Raw genomic sequence first — 20,751 nt, 5'->3', positions numbered from 1 at the left:
TCGGCCGATATGGCTCATAGACGATCGGTGATCGGTATCGGTGGCAAAAAACGTGATCGGGGCATCCCTACTACATGGAATACATATTATAAACTGATACATATTATCTACTATCTAGTGATCTATGCACAAAAGCCATAATTTTTTACCAGCAAATCTTATTTACAATTAGATTGAATGAACTAAGCAGGTAAAATGTTTGCAGCTCAACTAATTAAAGATCGTTATGAGTAGGCATTGCAATTCGGGTGCACCTCGTTTGATAAGAGTCATGTCATCTGGACTAGAGTTGCCACCAGTGCATTATGTACGTTCCTGATCAATGCGAGGACCTGGCAATATGGCAAAAGAGTCTGCAGTGAACATTGGTCTGTTAATTTAATCATGATCACGAAGATCTGATCAGAGAAAATTGTCCATCAGTGTTCTAATGAGACGCTGGAATGTCTAGAGACCTTTTTCACACATCACTGGACTAATTTGCACATCTTCTCACCGTGGTGGTGAAAACAATGGGCAGTTCCTGCCTGGCTATTCAAAGTTCCTGGTAGTTTCAGTGCAAACGTGGCTATTGATGAAATGATGAACATTACATAGGGAAAAAAGTACACAAATGTAAATTAAAAGGAAGAGCTTAGACATTCTACTGGGAAACTACAATCTAGACCCTGAAACAGAGCAATGGAGGATATATTTGAGTGACTGAATAGTGAGTGGGAGGACTGGGAGCGCATTTTCCATCCAAATGCACTGTTGCACACTGTGCCCAATAGCAAAAGCTGTTGATAAACCCACTTGACTCGATATACTATCAATCTTCATTTATATATAGCACGGCCCGAGTATCACTTTTCAGGTTTCAACAAATACATAAATAGGCCTATCCATTTTCAAAACACCAATTAAAACGACAGGCATATACATGGGTGAAATGATGCCTTCCAAATATCAGAATCTCTGCCCAACAGCCAGCCCTAATGTTAGTCTATATCTATAGCCTATCATGCAAAGAAAAATAGTAAATAAATAAATCCCTGCTTTTTTTTTGCACTGTTAGTCATTCCCGTATGCCCACGTTGTGGTAAACACCTAAACTAACGTTAGCTGCTAACGCTAACTAAGCTCCCAGGTGCACCTAAAATCTTCAGTTAGGAGCACTTCCCCCAGTGGCGGCTCAAAGGCATGGCACTTTGTGTAAGATCAGTTCAATTTATACTTGACATCGACAACAAACACCATGTGCAACACTTGCAGATGCTCATGCACAGGGCACCCAACCAGAGCTAACCATCTCAACACCACTGTATGAAAGCTCCTGATAGAAAACTATTACTCAGCAGAACACCATTACATTTTACTGACATCTGAGCCATGTTTATAGGTTAGCATTTAAGTTCACTGTTGCCAATTTGTTAATCCAAGTGCAAGGAAGAGAGGGGGCTCAGCCTCTAGCTCACTATGTTTTATTGTAAAGAATCAGAGTGCAGAGGAAATAGCACTGCCTGTCAATCAAAATTAAATTTGGACTCAAGACAGGCTCAGCCTGAGAAGTAGTGCTGTGCTGTGACAGACGTGCTGTGAAGACCCGCCCTACTCTGCCTCTGATTCGCAGACTGTGGGTGGGGGAATGTGATTGGACCAAAGCAGAGTCACTCACAGACAGTGGCTCCAGTCACTAATAGTTGCGATAGCCGCGGGACAGATTCTTGTGTATTTAAAAGTACTGCCAATGTAGCCTTCAGGTGATCGCCATGGATAGAATCAGACATGCTTTGTTTACGCTTCTAGGCTACTGGCTCATGCCTGTGATGTAAGCAGTACGCGACGAGAGCCTTGACAACCCTTTCGTCATAGTTTTATGCGGTTTGACAGTTTAGATGATAGCGCAAAGGTTGATCGTTTCTAGGAATTCCACCCAGGAAGGTGGTCTCACTTTTTTGCGGATTCTCCCCGCAAAAACGCTGTTGCCGTATAAACAAAAGGCACATCCGAAAAAATATTTTTGCGGATTCACCTGCTAGCGTTTCCGTCTAAACAGGGCCTAAATGGACAGCATGACCTCAGAATAGCACTTTCAAAAACCAAGCCCAGAATAGATCTGCTGGTTGAAAACTTTAACCAGCCACATACCTCTCATTAGATTTCATTGTGCCATAGATGAAATATTATACCCCTTCTAGCATGATGTCAGTAGAATTTTTTAATAAGTCAGTACAAATTTATCAGAATGTTGCTCAATGTTGGGGTTTAAGGTTGAGGGATGGAGGGAGGGGGTAAGAAATGGAGAGTTGAAAAAGGGGTGAGAAATAGAAAGGAGAGTAGAACATGTTTGTTCATTTAAAAGTGTTACAAAATTGTATGTACATATGTTATGAGGTGGTGAGCAACTTAACAGTACACTCTGATTATTGCTGTGATGTACTTTTATAATTAAATAAATACATTTCATATACATTTGAAATTCATGGTTTGTTGTGTTCTTTATCAGTAGTTTATAAATGTATGTTATGGCAATTCATGATGTATTTTTGTAAGTTTGGGTCCCGGGGAAACACCAAATATCTCTTTTGGGTCTCGAGCTGAAAAGGTTTGGGAACCCCTGTTCTAGACGGTATTAACACAACAATGTATGAATGAAAAAATATAACGTTCCTAGGGGTGGACGGTATAAACGGTATACGGTATAAACGGTATGAATTTGCTCTACGGTATGGATTTTGCCTATACCGTGTAACCGGTAGTGCAGCTCTAAAATAGCAATGACGTCATGTAACCACAGCGCGACTATTTCACTCGCATTTGCCCCTAAAAATAGATAGAATTAGTCATAGATAATAGATATGTGCGAACTGGAAAAAGTTATTTAGGAGGCTTCGCGCAGTGGGCGTGCCAGCCCCTCCCGCACGCATGTAAACACGGGTCTCCTAGTAGTCTAGTGGGACGGGACGTCTCCCTGAGCTAACGTTAGCTTAGCTACCGTTACAAAATGACCCAGTCAACTATTCACTTTTAGTTTAATACATGATGAGGCATTGTCTAACCGAACGGTATCTAGTCGGCCAGCTACCGATAGCTCCTGACATCAACAAACGCTCCATCAAGTCTAGTAGAGAGTAGACGTGTATGATAGCTCCGTTAGCCGTTAGCTCACGTTAACACAAGTTAGTTCACCGTTCAAAACGAAATGTCCCATTGAACTAAATAATTCACTGAGGCGTTGTATTAACGTTATATATCCGGCTAGCAGTAGCTACAGATAGCTCCTGATATCAATGTCTTATAACACTGATTCGATGCGTATTCGAGCTGAGGGCTTGTGAATGTGATTTAACGTTATACCAATACTAGGGCCCAGCTGCAGCGCCGGTGAATCCTGGCCGTAGCTCGAGGCTACTCGAGTATAGGTCCAGCTGCAGCTCCGGAGAATCCTGGCCGTAGCTAGAGGCTACTAATGTACACACAGACAGTGGAGCTTGTTGCGTGGTGGCGATGTCTCGCAGATAATACAAGTACAAGTCTAATTATATAATATATATATTTTATATAAAAAAAAAAAAAATTATATAAAATTAAAAAAAAAAAATTAATCAAAAACGATGATACCGTGATATATACCGTTACCGTCTATGCTTCAAATTATACCGTGATATAAATTTTAGACCATACCGTCCACCCCTACGTTCCTACATCCTGAACGATAGATAATCGATGTTGAATGGGCCATAGTAATGTCAATATAGCAATAACATTTAAAAAGTTATAGCCCTGCAAAGAAGGTAAACATCTCCATAGGCTTTCAACAGTGGCAGACTGGGTACAATGATGGGCACAACCCCCGGCCCGGCACCCAATGTGTTAAGTGTGGGGTCCCCGAAAAAAATCCTAAATAAAAATGGTCACGGTATGAAAAAGTTTGAGAACCCGTGGTCTAGAGCGATAGCAGTTCACAGGCTAGTGGTTTAGCGAAGTAGTTGGCTAACATTAAATGAGACCCTGACTTTGTGGTAACATGATCATTGCAGCAAACATTGTTGAGGCCATTCATTCCCACTTGACCTAAGATTGAAGCACAGCCAGTTAGGGAGCTGATGAATCTAGCTTTATATAATAAATAAACAATCAGCAATGTCCATCTGTGACATGGATGGTCAGCCCAGCAGCACCTAAAAACACACACTGCACACAAAAGAAGGTTCAATGCTGCCTTCAAATGGAACTTGTGGGTTTCGTGGTCTCGACTTCAAGCGGGTTGAAGTTGTGAGGACAATTGTTGCTAGGCAACTGGGCAATGAGTCACTGAGGCTAACGATTGTCCACTTACAAGTAACATCGTAAATACCACAACAGTGGGTCATTCATATGGACACTTCTCATGCGAATGATACAAATATTAGATACATTTTTATATTTCCCCCAAATTGTTCAGCCTCAATGTGAAGATTGTATCGAGTGGCCATCAGGGTCTTGGCATTGCCTGCCTCTAGTGCTCCAGTGGACAAATGAGTGGCAAGACTTTGTCAATTTTATATTTTGCGGTAAGAGACAGCACAGAGATAGGGGGGAACAGAGAAGTGAGGGATGGGTTAATGAGGAGGGAGGGGGTTGCATTGATATCCTGCTCAAAGCTATTTGATGCGGTGGCACATTTGTATACGATTTTGCATGTAAAAATGTAAATGTCCCATAAAGCTCATACAAGAGAAGTTATTGCTGCCAAAGGAGCAAAATAGTTTAAGATAAATAAACGCCTATTTATAAAGCATTCATGGTTACTGTTGGTTCACAAGTTTTGAAATGGCATTCCATTAGTAAAGAACGCATTAGGACTTGAAACCCAAACTTTCACTAATAGCCTAACTTACTTGAGACTGTCTTGACTTGAGAGTTGGGACTCGAGTGTAAAGACTCGAATGAATGAAAACTTTATTTAACAGATTGCAGAATGGGTACAATACAGTACGGCTCAATACACACAATTGTTAAGGGGATGCAGACCAGAGAAAGACGTTTGTCTTGTTTACATCAGGGTCCCCCATTTTCAATTCATAGTGACATTTCTGACATACATGACATTTATGAGAGTTGCAAGACTATCACTGTCCCACCTCTGGTTCCCCAGCTCCATGCATGCTGCCTGCATTTTAACAGAACCCGACAGCAGTTCTCTGGGCTGCCCACAGAACCCAGCAGCCAAGGGCCGTGTTTTTTTAATCATATTTTAAATATTGATCAAAACCTCACGCGACTCACGGCAATAAAAGCTCGTTACTGCAACAACAGGGAAACACGTAACGTCAGCTAGCTATCTTCAGTCTACTCGTTTGCCATCGGAACATAATTGGTCATTTATGATGAACACCAGTAGCAGTTTCCCCAAACAAATGTGGCAGTTTTATTATTAAGGCTCACCACGTCAAGTGCGTCGGCGAGCGTTGACCTGCAAAGCTAGCTAGCCGAGGCTAACCAGCTCAAGCTAACTGTATAGCTATAGGGTAAGCTAACTAGCTTCTCCGTTGCATTAATAAAGGCCATGCACTGAAATCGCACGAACGACGGCGTTGCTGAAAAGTATATCCATGGCGTAACATCGGCTACTATACTTGTGAAACGAAGGGCATGCTGACACAAAGCGAGAATCGGCTGAATTACCTGTACTGCGGAGCAGCACCATGTGTGAAGCCATAATAATTGCTTGCAGCCATCTTGGCATCTCCAGTAGTACAGTACAGTCAGAGAGGGCGGGATCCGCCTGATGATGACGTCACGTGTGTCCGTCAATCACGCATGTTAACCCCCAACTCGCTGGTGAAAAATGATTGGCTGGAACACATCCGTGAGCTTCTGTATTATATGTACACAGTGACAGTGCTATTGTATTTAGTCGTTTTCCAGTTTGCTAGACTAGTTAAGCACTTTTTGTATCCTTCAGCAACAGCATAGCATTCACAGTAAGGTAGGGATTGATTGATTGATTGATTGATTGAAAACTTTATTAACAGATTGCAGAATGGGTACAGTACAGCTCAATACATACAATTGTTAAGGGGATGCAGACCAGAGAAAGACTTTCGTCTTGTTTACACCAGGGTCCCCCATTTTCAATTCATCATAGTCCCTACCAAAATTTGCCAAAATATAGGGGCACCTAAGTGGGCATTATTTGTGCAAGTTGACGTGGACTTCCTGGATCGCTCAGGCAAGTGCCTTTATGTGTGTCCTATATTGGCATTGCTGGGCTGCTGGCACAGCGGTCACTCACTCACCCGGGGTGAGTCACGGTCACCCCCCAACCGCTACTAGCGGCCGGTGTCGAACGCTCACCGGACGGGAAGTGGTTTTGCAGCTGGGCAGAAAACAAGAACGCGGGACGAGCTGGAATGGGGTGGAGCACAACGTGCGGTGGAAACTGGATGAGAGTGATATGATTGGATAGCTTGAAGTGAAGATGAAGAAGTAGAAAATACTCGTGTGTGTGAGAGAGAGAGAGAGAGAGAGAGAGAGAGAGAGAGAGAGAGAGAGAGAGAGAGAGAGAGAGAGAGAGAGAGAGAGAGAGAGAGAGAGAGAGAGAGAGAGAGAGAGAGAGGGGGGGGACGACGACGACACACACACACACAGATTTAGAAAGAGAGTGATAGAGATTGGGGTGAGGGGGAGCGAGAGAAAGCGGGAGAACCCAAGGATGGAGAGAGACGCTGTTGCCAGGGAACGGTGGACCACACAGAGAGGACCATTCACACCAGCCAGCAGCAGGATCTAATGGAGTAAAAACACGCAGGGACTACCTCAATATTTACAGGATGCTTTAGTGATAAACAAGCCAACTGGAGACAGCATGGAAGGGAAGGTGTTGACCTGTTTGATATAGAAGGGATTAATTTAATGATCTGGATTGGAAGGATTTCAGCTACACAATGGGAATAGGATGCATAATTTAAATGGAATGTAGGGTGAGAGAAGAATGATATATTCTCCAAAGGGATTCAGAGCCAGGAGACTGAAGAGAGAGAGAGAGAGAGATGATGATCTTGATGCCAGACCAGATGTATTCTAATTAAAGGGGTTATTGTGTATTGGTGGTGGGGAACTCAGAGTTAAGCGGCAGCCTGTCGTCTTGCTCTCCGCGGCCAGGCTTTTTCACTCTACCCCTTCCCAGACAAAGGTGGAGAGAGGAGGAGAGGAGGGGGAGACCAGCAGCACAGAGGTGCCCCCTGTCTTCAGACACCTGCTGCTGACTACTGACATTGAAGACACTGTGTGTGTGTGAGAGAGAGAGAGAGAGAGAGAGAGAGAGAGAGAGAGAGAGAGAGAGAGAGAGAGAGAGAGAGAGAGAGAGAGAGAGAGAGATGTGTGTGTGAGAAAGAGAGAGAGAGAGAGAAGTGAGAGATTCGACTTGACCTGACCAGTGCCTCACTGCTGGAGTGGAGGATTACGATTTTCACCCGTCAAGGGAGCAACGCACAGGATCAGACAAACAACAAGAGATATTTGAGGGCTCTCTCACTGCCCATGTGAGTATGGTCACTATAGATGTCCTTGCATTCCTGTCGTACTCACCACACGGAACGGAAACACCCCATACAGACTGTGAGCATGCATAGAGAGGGGTTCCTTGCAGTACATTTTTTATTTTCTGCAATGTCTTCCATTCAGGATAGGATGGCAAGGCTGAGGTGGGGCCATTTTATCCTGTGGTGGTAATCTGGTTCACACTCTGTGGTGATCCTGAATACCATGATCATGTCTGTATACTCTTGTTTAATGTAATCGTTTTATTTAAACTGTGTTTCAATTTGTCATTATTCATCTTGTGTCATTATTTCCCCTGTGTGTCTTTGATGAATGATTACACCTTGTATTTTCCACTGATGTTTTAAAAAATGCTGTGAAGCACTCTGTGCACTCGTGCTGAGAAGGGCGCTATACAAATAAAGTTTTACTTACTTACTTATTTACCTTTACTATAGGTGTCTCAGTGAATTTGGCAATATCAACATAAGGCAGCAAGACTCGTTCTTGGTTGTTCATATAGGACTAGTGTTGTTCAAATGCATGAACGTCTTAGTTGGCGGAGTGTTGAGAAAAGACTTTCTGCCAACCTTTTAATTGGTTTTCATAAAGTGATCACAACCCACAGTCCTAAATATATCACGGATAAAATAATTTACAGCTCAAATGTGCACATGCATTTGACCAGAGGGGCAAGTAGAGGGCAGATTATTCTACCCCATGCAAATACTAACAGTATGCAAAGAACAGTTTTATATAGGGCTATCAGGGCATGGAATTATCTTCCAAGTGACATACGTGACATAAGAGGTGTAGCAAGCTTCAAAAATAAATTAAAATCTTACATGTAGCCAATATTGATAATGCTGAGTTATGCAAAATGTTACCGTTGATGTACATATTTAGATATAATTTGTTTGTGTGTTAATGTTGTTGTGTTTCCTCGGTTGGTACGTCTTGCTATGTTGTGTTTCCTTGGTTGGTATGTCTTGCTATGTTTTAATTGTATATGTTTTAATTGCAATGTATATGTTGTAATGTTTTAAATGTTGTCTCGGACCCCAGGAAGACTATAGTTGACGTCTTGGCGTCAGCTAATGGGGATCCTTTGCTAATAAACAAATAAAATAAACATTTGTGTCTATGTGACAAGACTAGTAGACTAGTTTGCCAGGTGCCAGAGTATGATTTAGATGTGTGTGTGTGTGTGTGTGTGTGTGTGTGTGTGTGTGTGTGTGTGCGTGCGTGCGTGCGTGTGTGTGATACAATAACTGCTGTGTATGTGTGAGACATGACTCTGAGTCACTTGCCAGCCAGAGTCATTGGCTCTGAAAGAAATCACTCCCCTGATCTGTAAATATTTCAGAGGGACCCCATTCATGCTCCAGGCAGAGCAAGTGGATCCTCAGAATCCTCTCACTGTAGCTACCATCCTGGAAAAATAGCTCTAGTTCTATTGATTTGCCCCACAGTGCTCTTATTATGTTGTATTTTCTGATTTCTTTTCATTGATAATGAACTCACTAAGCCAGCGGTGTAAGTGTATTTTTTCTTACCGAGAGAGATTGCTTCCCCAGCCACTAACAGTGGGCAGCCACTTACTGTGCCTTCCTTCCTTCCTTCAGAGTATCTGTTTCTAAATATATCCACCATCCAAGACCTGGGAATCCTCAGCTATTCAGTAGAACCCAGTCAGGCTTTGTTGATTTCATGTATGAGTGGAGAGCTACAAAGAAAGCAGGGACTTTTAGGTCTAGTTAAATAGCCTCACCATTCACATGCAGTGAACCACAAGTACACCAGACAAAACACACTGGTACTGCTGCTGACGGTTGTGTACTTAAGTACTTGACTTTCTATTTTATACTTATTATACTTTTTATAATTATCTTTTTTTACCTAGCACACTCTCAGGAGCAAAACAGAAAGAAGCATTTCATACAAAAGTATCCTGTATTTCTGTATGACAACTAATAAAGAAACGTTAAACTTGAAACTTGAAGAGCATAATGCTGAGTGGGGAAGGAACTAAGAACCATATAGTGCAGTTGAATGGAATCTTGCTTCCTCTGCTACAGTGTGCTATCAGTGTATGGGAACAACTGTCTAAAAGTAAAAGACATCAATCATTTTGTGCAAGTATTTCACTGGCGTCTCCTCTAATGAGAATATTAGGAATATGGAATGTTGGTCTACAAGGTTGTTGTTTTTTTGTTCCTACTGTATGCAGCACATTCACAGTATACTGCAATAATACTCTTACAGATGTATTATTAATGTCCATCACTGAATTGATAATACTGGGTATCAGCTCCTGTCTCTCTAGCAGTGTTACAGTGACTGACAGTCTGAATACTGATCAAAAAGGTGGCAACCACCACAGCCAGGGAGGATTAGGGCTTGATGAGGAGGGATTAAGTTTGATTTCTCCTCCCTCACTGGCCTCTTAAATTCCACCCAGGAAACCCATTGTAGTTGCCTTTGAGGGAAACCAAGGGCAGAGGGGAAAAGGACCTGAGTCAGTCACGTGCCCCTCACATGGGCCCCTAAAACCATGTGACCTAGATTCAGCCCCTCAATTGTCATGATAGAAACAAAATTAATTGGACAAAATCCTCTCAAAATGTTGGTGTAGCCATTTGTAAGTGTTCTTGCTGTACAAATGGACGAATATAACATGTGATATCTATCCAATAGTATCTTGTTATTAGTATTATACTAGTATTGTAACTTAATTAATAAAGTTAAGTTATTGTTTGCACCCCCCCCCCCCCCCCCCCTCTCCAGGCCCCTCCTCTCCCTTGCAAGGGATGGGGACCACAGAGGCGACTCTACGACTGGATAACATGGAGGTGAAAGACGAATGGCAGGATGAAGACTTTCCGAGGTGGGACTCCTTTATTTTCATCTGTTCATTCACCTCTTCATTCCTCTTCACCTCTTCATATAAGATGTCCTTGTAGAATTTCCTCTAGTCGTGTGTGTATGCGTGTGTGTGTGTGTGCTTCCAAAGGAACAAAAAAAATTCTACGCAGCACTTTTTATCCTAAGAATACATCATTATTTCCCCCTGCTTAGCCAGGCATAAACATGCCTTCCTTCTCCAGGTGGGAGAGTGTTTCATACGTGGGGTCTGAGGCATGACGAGGAGGTGGTGAAGTAGCTTCCTGTTTGTAATTATGTTTGCTGTTTTTCCTGTAGCTCACATCATAACATGCACCACTGACTTAAGCATAATGAGACATTTGCATAATGTCCCAGTGGAATAGCCTTAGCTGGCCTAGTTAGGCTTGCTTAGTGCATTGGAATCAACCTGACTGTAGTGTTATTATAAAGATATATCTATATATTGAAGAGGAACTGTGCGCCATGATTAGTTCTGATTCATTCGTTCTTGACTGCTTTTCAGTTCCAGTGTGACGATCATAGAGCGATGAACATGGCACTAACACTGCCAGGGTTAGGGGTTTGATTCCCATTCGGGCCACCCACGCTAAAATATAAAATGCACTCATGGTACTGTAAGGCACTTTGGACTAAAGCGTCCATTAAATGGCATATGCTATTCTATTGCAGACATTTTGGAGAATATATTGTGTCAATGTAGTTAGATGACAAGCTGCGAAGCAAAATTTATTATATGACTGTAAGTCATGAATGTTTTATGTAGGGGATGATTAGACTGTGAATGAGGAGATAATATCAGGCCACCATCCTTGAATGATATTTCACATCACAACAAGAAGCAAGGACATCAAGTTGAGTTATCTAGAGCTTCCCAGAATGAAAGAATGAGGCAGAGAGAGGGGGGAGCAAACATACACATTTAGTATTATCAGGCATGAATAACACTAAAGAAAATAGATGGAAGAAACCTGCCACAATAACAGTCACACACAGAGAGAGAGAGAGAGAGAGAGAGAGAGAGAGAGAGAGTCACGTCATTACGTCATGCCAATAAAGCCATTTGAATTTAATTTAATTTAATTTAATTAAAATTTTTATTTTATTTTATTTTATTATAGTCACACAGAGAGAGAGAGAGAGAGAGAGAGAGAGAGAGAGAGAGAGAGAGAGAGAGTCATGTCATTACGTCATGCCAATAAAGCCATTTTAATTGAATTGAATTGAATTGAGAGAGAAAGCTAGGCAGAAAAAAGCAATAGGGAGGTGTGATGGCAGCACCAACCCCCTTGCCTCCATCCCTGCCTATCTTGTCAGTGGGGAAGGCAGGAAGCCAGGGAGCAGGTGCAGCTCTCTCCATATATGGTCCGGGGCCACGTCATGTGACGCAGCAGCAGCCACCAGTCAACAACACAGCATCACCAGGAAGATGGAGTCAGGTCTGGCTTAGGAGAGGAAGAGCAGAGGGTGAACAGAGAAAGTGAGCAGCATATGGATCATTAGGCTCAGCTCCGAGAGATGCTCTGCCTCTAGGCTGCCTATTACCGACCGAGGGGGAAAAAGAGAATGTATAAAGATACTGGATACCAAGGGCTGTGAAGACAAATAGCTCGCCTGACTCATCCTCGACAAAATCAGCCCCTCTCCTTTTTCCACAAGGTAAGCGGCATCCTTCTCTCCTCTGATGATTTGATATTTGAGCTCTCGTAGTCATTGGGAGAATGTTACCTTTACAGACGGCAAAGAAAGACATTATCACACTCTTTTCTTAGAGGGAAATCCCCTCGCTCTATAGCAGAGATGTGTCTTTTTCAGGGCTTTTTCTAACAAAGGAAGCCTCTGGAATGGTAATCACTGTAGGACTCCTGGGGGAATAGGGCCTGATCAGTGCTGTTCAGTGCGTGCTAGTGCTGTTTACCTGGGCTACTGCCAGTGTTGTTGACTCAGGAAGAGCCCGTCACTCACTGTCCCTTTGCAGAAAGAAGGATGAAGTCAGCGGCTTACCCAGGGCTGATGCAGTGTGTGGAAATGTGCTTTGACTCCCAGTCAAAAGATAGACCTTCTTTGCTGAATAGTACTTATAGATAATCTGTTTTTCTTTTGTATTATATCATTAGGACTCACAATTTCATCTTCTCTCCGCTTCTTTGCATTTTTGGATGTTGTTGGTAACGTCCAGAATCACACATTTGCACACATGCACAACTGTGCATGCATGCCCTCTCCTCCCTCTTCCCTGTTTACCAGGTGTCAGCAGTATAACGGGGCAACATAACAGGCTCTCTGTGCCTCCCTCCACCCCACTCGCCCCTATCTCTCCCTCTCTCCCTTTTTCAATTCCAAGTTGCTTTATTTCATATGACATGACAGTGAAGAAACCTATGTTGCTGAAGCAATTCAATGCTTCATTTCAGATCAGCATTTTATGTATTCATCTCTCTCTCATCCTCCATCACCCCGTGTTTCCATTTCTTTCCCTTCCATCACTCTCTCTCCTGTTTCACACAGCCCGGCCCGGCAGCTCTATAAATCTATAAAGGCGAGAAGTTAATTACCATCTGCATCTTGTTTTTTTTTTTTATGTTTTTGGTAGATTTGTATTGTTTTTTTGCTACCGGGCAGTCCGGTAGAGAGAGAGAGAGGAAGAATGGGAGATAGACGGGGGGAAGACATTCGGCAAGGGTCGCCAGGTCCGGGAGTCGAACCCGGGACAGCCGTGTTGCGACGCAGCGCAGTACGTGGTGTGTTACTTGAGCCCCCCGCTCTGTGTGTTTCTTTATGTAATACTGAACCAGATTAGCAGACAGTTAAATACAGCATGTTTGTGCCTCTGGTATAACCAAGACATACTGTATCTATCGTTTGTAATTGATTACGTTTTAGTGTCACGTCTAGCTACTTTAATAAATGATAATGATGGACAGTATTTGATCGCAGACATCTTGGTTGCAAACACCGGTGATTGTAATCAAATAGCAGGTAATTGTCATTGAATTAGCTGTAGCTTTGTGCCATATTGTATAAAACACATCATGAGTACATAACTCACATTTAGACAGGGGCTCAGGAGGTAGAGCGGTCGTCTGGTAGTCGGAAGGTTCCCGGTTCGATTCCTGCTCCTCCCGGGCAACGTGTCGAAGTGTCCTTGAGCAAGACACTTAACCCCTAACTGCTCCCGATGAGCAGGTCGGCACCTTGCATGGTTGCCTCCGCCATCGGTGTATGTTTCCATTGGTGTGAGTGAATGGGTAAAGAAATGTGAGGAACAAAATTGTAAAGCGCTTTGGATAAAAGCTGCTATATAAATGCACCATTTACCATTTAGAGTGCTACTGTATATGTTTCCCACCAGGCCATTACCAGAGTACGGAGACATGCAGTCCTCCTGTGGTCTTACCGATGACAGAACCTGTGAGTAACACTGAGAACTATATAATGACTTGTCATGATGCATGGATCACTCAGAATAACATACTAGATCTATATAATTCGATTATTAATTCATATTCTCTGAGTAGATCACACTTTGTGTTTCACTATCTTGTCATTGGCAAGTGACATTGATCTGGCTATCATAGCAGAGCTGGGTACTCAAGCTAAATGGGGAAAGTACCTGAGACTTGGACTTGACTTAATCCAGTGCTTTGAGACTTGACTTTGACTTTGACATGACTTCAAAATGTAAGTATTATAGCAAGATAGCAAGATATTCACACTTAGATTTTATATTTATAAATATACTATTTATTCCCTGCAAAATTGTAGATAAAATAAACGTTTAAAAGGACATGTTTAGATGTATACATTTTTGTTGCCTATTTGAAACTTGACTTGTTCCAACTTGACTTGACATGGACTTGGAATTCTTTATTGAAACTTGGGCACATTGACTCGAGACTTATGCCTCATGACTTGAGACCGACTTGGGATTCGATCAAGGCTGACTTGGTCACACTACTACCAATCGTGGCATATCTACATTTTCAGTTCCTGATCTTTCCCTCTTCTCTCTCCTCTTCTGGTCCTAGCTCCCCCTAACTCACTGAATGTGAGCCCCAATGGAGGTGGTGGAGGTGGCTCCTCCACCCACCGTAAACGGCGTACACTGATCGCCCCGGAGATTAACCTATCATTGGACCACAGTGAGGGTTCTTTGCTGTCGGATGACTTCCCGGATACACCTGACGGCGACGATCTGGACATTAATGTTGACGACATTGACACGCCTGATGAAACAGACTCGCTGGAGTTCATCACCAACGGCAATGAGCTAGAATGGGAAGGTTAGAAGTCAGAAAACACACACACAGACACACACACAAACACAGACACACACACAAACACAGACACACACACACTATTTGAGAAGTATTATTTGAACAATTTGAATTATTCTCAATGCTAATAGGTTATATAGTTTGTTGGCCATATGGCATGTGCAATATGTCACCATTGCCATTAGATGTGTGTTCCTACAAAGGAATGTACAGTATGAGATACAGTATGTTGTAGATGTTGCTTTTTTCTGATACTGATTTTTTAGATGCACCTCTATGACTGGCAATGTCACTAACTCGCTCTCTCACACATTCACGACATGGTTAGCCACTCATCTCCTAGTGGTGGCTCGCTGGCATTGCACTTTGCTTAAGAGGAGTTCTTTGTATCTATGTGTGTGTCCTTGTTACTATGATGTATGTGTGTGATGATGCTTTTATTGTGAAACTGCACCACGGAGTCCAAGACAAATGTTCCCATGGGGAGAATAAAGGTATGTCTCATGCTATCTTACGAAAGCAGAAGTGCCTTAGCAGTGATCTTGAAGGAAAAAGAAAACTCTGTATGCCCATGCAGATGACACACCGGTGGCATCGGCCAAAGCGGGTCCTGGTGACGGTTCTGGACAAGCGGAGGAGGACGGGACGGGGGGCAACGGACGTCTCTGGAGGACCGTGATCATCGGAGAGCAGGAGCACCGTATTGACATGCAGGTCATCAGACCCTATCTCCGCGTCATCACACATGGGGGTCAGTGTATTGACATGCAGGTCATCAGACCCTATCTCCGCGTCATCACACATGGGGGTCAGTGTATTGACATGCAGGTCATCAGACCCTATCTCTGCGTCATCACACATGGGGGTCAGTCTCATATTGACATGCAGGTCATCAGACCCTATCTCCGCGTCATCACACATGGGGGTCAGTCTCATATTGACATGCAGGTCATCAGACCCTATCTCTGTGTCATCACACATGGGGGTCAGTGTATTGACATGCAGGTCATCAGACCCTATCTCCGCGTCATCACACATGGGGGTCAGTCTCATATTGACATGCAGGTCATCAGACCCTATCTCTGTGTCATCACACATGGGGGTCAGTCTATTGACATGCAGGTCATCAGACCCTATCTCTGCGTCATCACACATGGGGGTCAGTCTATTGACATGCAGGTCATCAGACCATATCTCTGCGAGTCTGCGTCATCACACATGGGGGTCAGTCTCATATTGACATGCAGGTCATCAGACCCTATCTCTGTGTCATCACACATGGGGGTCAGTGTATTGACATGCAGGTCATCAGACCCTATCTCTGCGTCATCACACATGGGGGTCAGTCTCATATTGACATGCAGGTCATCAGACCCTATCTCTGTCTCATCACACATGGGGGTCAGTGTATTGACATGCAGGTCATCAGACCCTATCTCTGCGTCATCACACATGGGGGTCAGTCTCATATTGACATGCAGGTCATCAGACCCTATCTCCGTGTCATTGTCATCACACATGGGGGTCAGTCTCATATTGACATGCAGGTCATCAGACCCTATCTCTGCGTCATCACACATGGGGGTCAGTCTCATATTGACATGCAGGTCATCACACCCTATTTCCGCGGCCTCACACATGGGGGTCAGTGTATTGACATGCAGGTCATCAGACCCTATCTCCGCGTCGTCACACATGGGGTCAGTCTCAAATTACGCTTCCCTCAGCACTGCAGCACTGTAGGCAAGCTAATACGGTTTTGTAATTGGTGGCTAACCCCTTTTAAACTATCTATCTAAACAAATGATTTATTTCATCTGTATCCTGGGTCAGTGCCATACATATTCTTTAACAGCTAGTTTATTTAGCAATAGGGTTCAGGGTCGTTTTAGTGGTTAAAAGGTGGGACTGCTCCTGTACAATATAAAGATCCTGTGTATGATTTTTTTTTTTTATGAAACTTTCTACAGCATGATATTTAGCATTATTTTTATTGCATCCCCCCCAGCAATTAGCCTTTGATGATGGTATTGCATTTTACAAGGTAGGGTTAAAGGCCTAGAAAGACTGACATCCAGATAAAAGTTTATTGGGCAGTGTATCTCACCTAATTTGCTTGACCTAAGGCATAGGCTTAGCATTTACTACTAATCTAGGGTATCTCTCTCTCTCTCTCTCTTTCTCTGCCTCCCCATATACACAACTGTGCACAACTGTTCTCTCTCTCTCTCTCTCTCTCTCTCGACAGGTTACTATGGTGAAGGCCTAAATGCCATCATCGTATTTTCTGCCTGCTACCTGCCTGACAGCAGCTGCTCAGACTATCACTACATCATGGAGAACCTCTTCCTGTGAGTTCACCACCACTTCACAGCACATTGTTAAACTGAGTGCTGAGTCTTTAATTAAATGCTGACTGATGGAGGATGGCCTAGTCAATGATATTCAATGCTCTGACAGTGGAACCTAGTCCTAGCCACTCAGACTCTGTGGTATTTAACATTTTCAATGGCATATTTATATCAATGTATTTTTGGACTTAATTTGTGTATTTCTTACTTAGTTTGAATGGGAGTGTTCAGCTGTCAAAATAACGTGTTCATTTCGATTAATTAATTATAGAGAAAAGAATAACACATTAAAATTATGACATCACCTTGTTGCACCGTCCACAGTAGTCTCACGTGGTAAAACTAAACTTTTTACTGTTAAAAAACATATTCCATGTGGAAGGTATCTTCTTCATTTTTTAAAGGGTGTGTCTTTTCTATTGGCAAATACCTTTCTGGGCCAGAGGGGATTAAGCTGCATTCTAGAGTTTGGAGGCACAATGGACTCAGTGGCTGTTCTGGATCTTCTGGACATGAAAAAAGCCATGGCCAACAAGGAGGCTCTGTAGTTAGTGTATTTTTAGATGTTGAGAAGATGTATGATACAAAGACAAGGAGGCTGTAGTTAGTGTATTTTTAGATGTTGAGAAGATGTATGATACAAAGACAAGGAGGCTGTAGTTAGTGTGTTTTTAGATGTTGAGAAGACTTATGATACAATGTAGAAAGACGGGTTATTAATTAAACTATTACATGATGCAGGAATAAAGGGGAGGATGTTTACCTGGATTAAGGACTTTCTTAATTAAAGAACAATTCAAGTGAGAGTTGGAGGAGCTTGCTCTGAAATCGTGAACATAGAAAACGGTACTCCTCGAGGATCCGTTATTAGTCCAGTTGGTGATTGGTGCATCTTGGTTTCTCCCCGAGCCTAATGTTGACATGACTGCATTAGACAGATTGCAACAGGAAGGTATCAGCAGTTCAGATCTTGAAGTTGAGGATTATATAAAACAGACATGGGAGGCAAAATTATGTACAGATTTATGCTGATGGGTCAAAGGATCCAAAAAGTGTAAAAGCAGGGTGTGGAGTATGATGTCATCATATGATGATGTATGTGTTGCATCCTCAAATGCAGCAAGGTTTAAGATTATCAAATGGGATATCAGTCTTTGCCACTGAATTATTGGCAATAATATGGGCATTGTGGTGGGTAGAACATGTAAAACCAAACAAAGCTGTTATCTGTTCTGATTCAGCTGCTGCCTTGTTGGCTTTGAGGAGTGGGGCATCTAGAGCTCTGAATGATCTTGTTAATTAATGAAACTCCGGTGTGCTTATACAAGGTTGAGAAAATGGGTTGTCAGGTTGGGTTCTCCAGGGCATTCAGGAGTTGAGGGAAATTAAATTGTTGATAAGATCACTCTTCAAAAATAGTACAGTATATAGATGTCAAGGTGTTGTTGTAGAGCAAAAACAACTGTGGGGGGACCCTGATGTAAACAAGACGAAAGTCTGTACTGTATTGATTGATTGATTGATTGAAAACTTTATTAACAGATTGCAGAATGGGTACAATACAGTACAGCTCAATACACACAATTGTTAAGGGGATGCAGACCAGAGAAAGACTTTCGTCTTGTTTACACCAGGGTCCCCCATTTTCAATTCATCAGGACATATATGACATACATGACATACAGATAGTCAGTACTGCTACATCTATACATTTATGACATACCAGATTTGCAAATACAGTACTGTTTGTGATACAGAAGGAGTCAAGAAAAGGGAGTATATACATTTGACGTAGAAACTGTACATTGGAGGAGGTTGGGTGGGGGGGGTTGGGTACACTGGGATATTGACAACCATACTGGGTAATTTACATTGGAGGTGGGTGGGGGGGGGGGGGGGGGGCACATTGTATAAACAAGCAAAACTGTACATTGAGGGGGGGGGGGGGGGGACTCTGTACAAACAAACAAAATTGTACATTGGACTATTGACAAGACCATACTAGGTAAATTACTGTACATTGGAGGGGGTTGGGTTAGGATATTTACAGGGGCCAGTGTTGCATTGCAGTCTCCCGTAGGTGTCTCTTGAGAGAGGTTTTGAAAGTGGGTAGTGATCCACATTCCTTTACAGCTTTGGGTAGGGCGTTCCACATTGATGTGGCATAATTGCGAAACGTGTTTAGTCCCTTATTTGAGCCGAATCTGGGTTTAACATGATTTGTGGAGCTCCCTCTGGTGTTGTGATCGTGGTATTCACTGACCTTTGGGAAGTATTTTGCCATGTACATGGGTACCTTGGTCGTGTAGTGTATCTTGTAGACCAGGCCCATTGCAAGTTGCTGTACTCTGTCATCTACTCTAAGCCATCCTAGGTTGTCAAAGTGGGCAGGGGTGAGGTGGGTTCTAGGAGTAAGGTCAAGCAGTAGTCTGACCAGTTTGTTTTGAGATGTTTGTAATTTTGTTTTTAGCGCCTTTGAGGTGCTTTGGTACCATGAGGTGCAAGCATAGTCGTAGTACCCCTGAATGAGTGCTCCTGCCAGAGTCTTCAGGGTATTCTTGTTTACCAGAGAGGAGATCCGGTACAAGAATCGAGTTCGTTGGTTGACTTTTTTTATTACATTGGATGCCATTTTGTCACAGGAGAGATTAGCCTCTAGGATGGAACCCAGGTAGGTAATTTCATCTTTCCTTGTGACAATATTGTCACCCACTGTAACTGAGAAGCCGTCGGTCTTGCTGAGTTTGTTATTTGAACCGAAGAGAATGGACTCTGTTTTGCCCATGTGTAATGATAGTTTGTTATCAGCGAGCCATATGCAGATTCTGCCTAGTTCAGAGCTGAGGGTTTTTTCAACCTGTAACTTGTTCTTGTCAGAGACCAGCAGGGCTGAGTCGTCCGCAAACAGGAACAAGTTGCAGTCACAAGCTGACGACATGTCATTTGCATAAATTAGGAACAGTAGCGGTCCTAGTATGCTTCCTTGTGGAACACCACAGCTCACTGTGAGAGGGGGGGATAGGGTACCGTTTACCTCCACCATCTGTTCCCTGCCCTCAAGGTAGGATTGCATCCAGCTCACTGATAGACTATCAAAACCAATTGCTTTTAGCTTGTCAATCAGAATGGAGTGATTGACCGTGTCAAAGGCCTTTTGTAGGTCCAGCATGACCATGCCGCAGTATTTGCCTGCGTCCACCTCTTGTTTGATGTGGTCATTCAAATAGAGAAGGCATGTGTCAGTGGAGTGGGATGTTCTGAAGCCAGATTGGAATTCGTAGATTAGATTTTTTTCCGCTAGGTACTTTTCGACCTGTTCGTAGACTATTTTTTCCATGACTTTCGAGATGGAGGTGAGAATAGAAACAGGGCGGTAGTTGCCTGGGTCTAATTTGCTGCCCTTTTTGTGCAGAGGGGTCACCCTCGCCATTTTGAAGTCCTTGGGGACGTGTCCCTGTTTTATGGAGAGGTTTATTATGTGTGTGATGATTGGGGTGATGGCGGCTGCTGAGTCTCTGAGGAATTTGGAGGGGATGTTGTCATGGCCAGTGGCCTTGTTAGGTTGGAGGGCGCTCAGTTTATTGAGTACCTCATCTGTTGTTACCATTTCTAGCTTGAAGTCGTCCTTGCGGACCCCTAGGTTTTTGTAGTAAGCTACTATGTGTTCTACCCCATAAAGCCCTGAGTGGGAGGGTAGTTTGTTTACCAGTGTT

General features: G+C 43.1%; 2 protein-coding genes across 3 annotated transcripts in view; one reads left to right on the top strand and one right to left on the bottom strand.

Moving 5' to 3' along the window:
* zfr2 (zinc finger RNA binding protein 2) overlaps window positions 1-5,750 on the bottom strand; it is a 61,913-nt gene extending 56,163 nt beyond the window's left edge. For both annotated transcript variants that reach the window (XM_084308680.1, XM_084308681.1), the window contains exon 1: window positions 5,650-5,750. In XM_084308680.1, coding sequence (XP_084164806.1) covers window positions 5,650-5,702 — 53 coding nt within the window. In that variant the 5' untranslated portion in view covers window positions 5,703-5,750. The remainder of the gene's footprint in view (window positions 1-5,649) is intronic.
* A 4,566-nt stretch (window positions 5,751-10,316) lies between these two features.
* Window positions 10,317-20,751, top strand: part of atcaya (ATCAY kinesin light chain interacting caytaxin a) — a gene marked incomplete at its 5' end in the record, with an annotated part of 29,003 nt that continues 18,568 nt past the window's right edge. The window contains 5 exons of the mRNA XM_084307554.1: window positions 10,317-10,393; window positions 13,763-13,821; window positions 14,439-14,693; window positions 15,265-15,438; window positions 16,936-17,038. Coding sequence (XP_084163680.1) covers window positions 10,317-10,393; window positions 13,763-13,821; window positions 14,439-14,693; window positions 15,265-15,438; window positions 16,936-17,038 — 668 coding nt within the window. The remainder of the gene's footprint in view (window positions 10,394-13,762; window positions 13,822-14,438; window positions 14,694-15,264; window positions 15,439-16,935; window positions 17,039-20,751) is intronic.

Source organism: Notolepis coatsorum (assembly GCF_963971535.1).
Source record: "Notolepis coatsorum genome assembly, chromosome: 2".
NCBI lineage: Eukaryota > Metazoa > Chordata > Actinopteri > Aulopiformes > Paralepididae > Notolepis > Notolepis coatsorum.
Note: the sequence above shows the minus strand (reverse complement) of the source record. Positions and strands in the feature narration are given on the sequence as shown.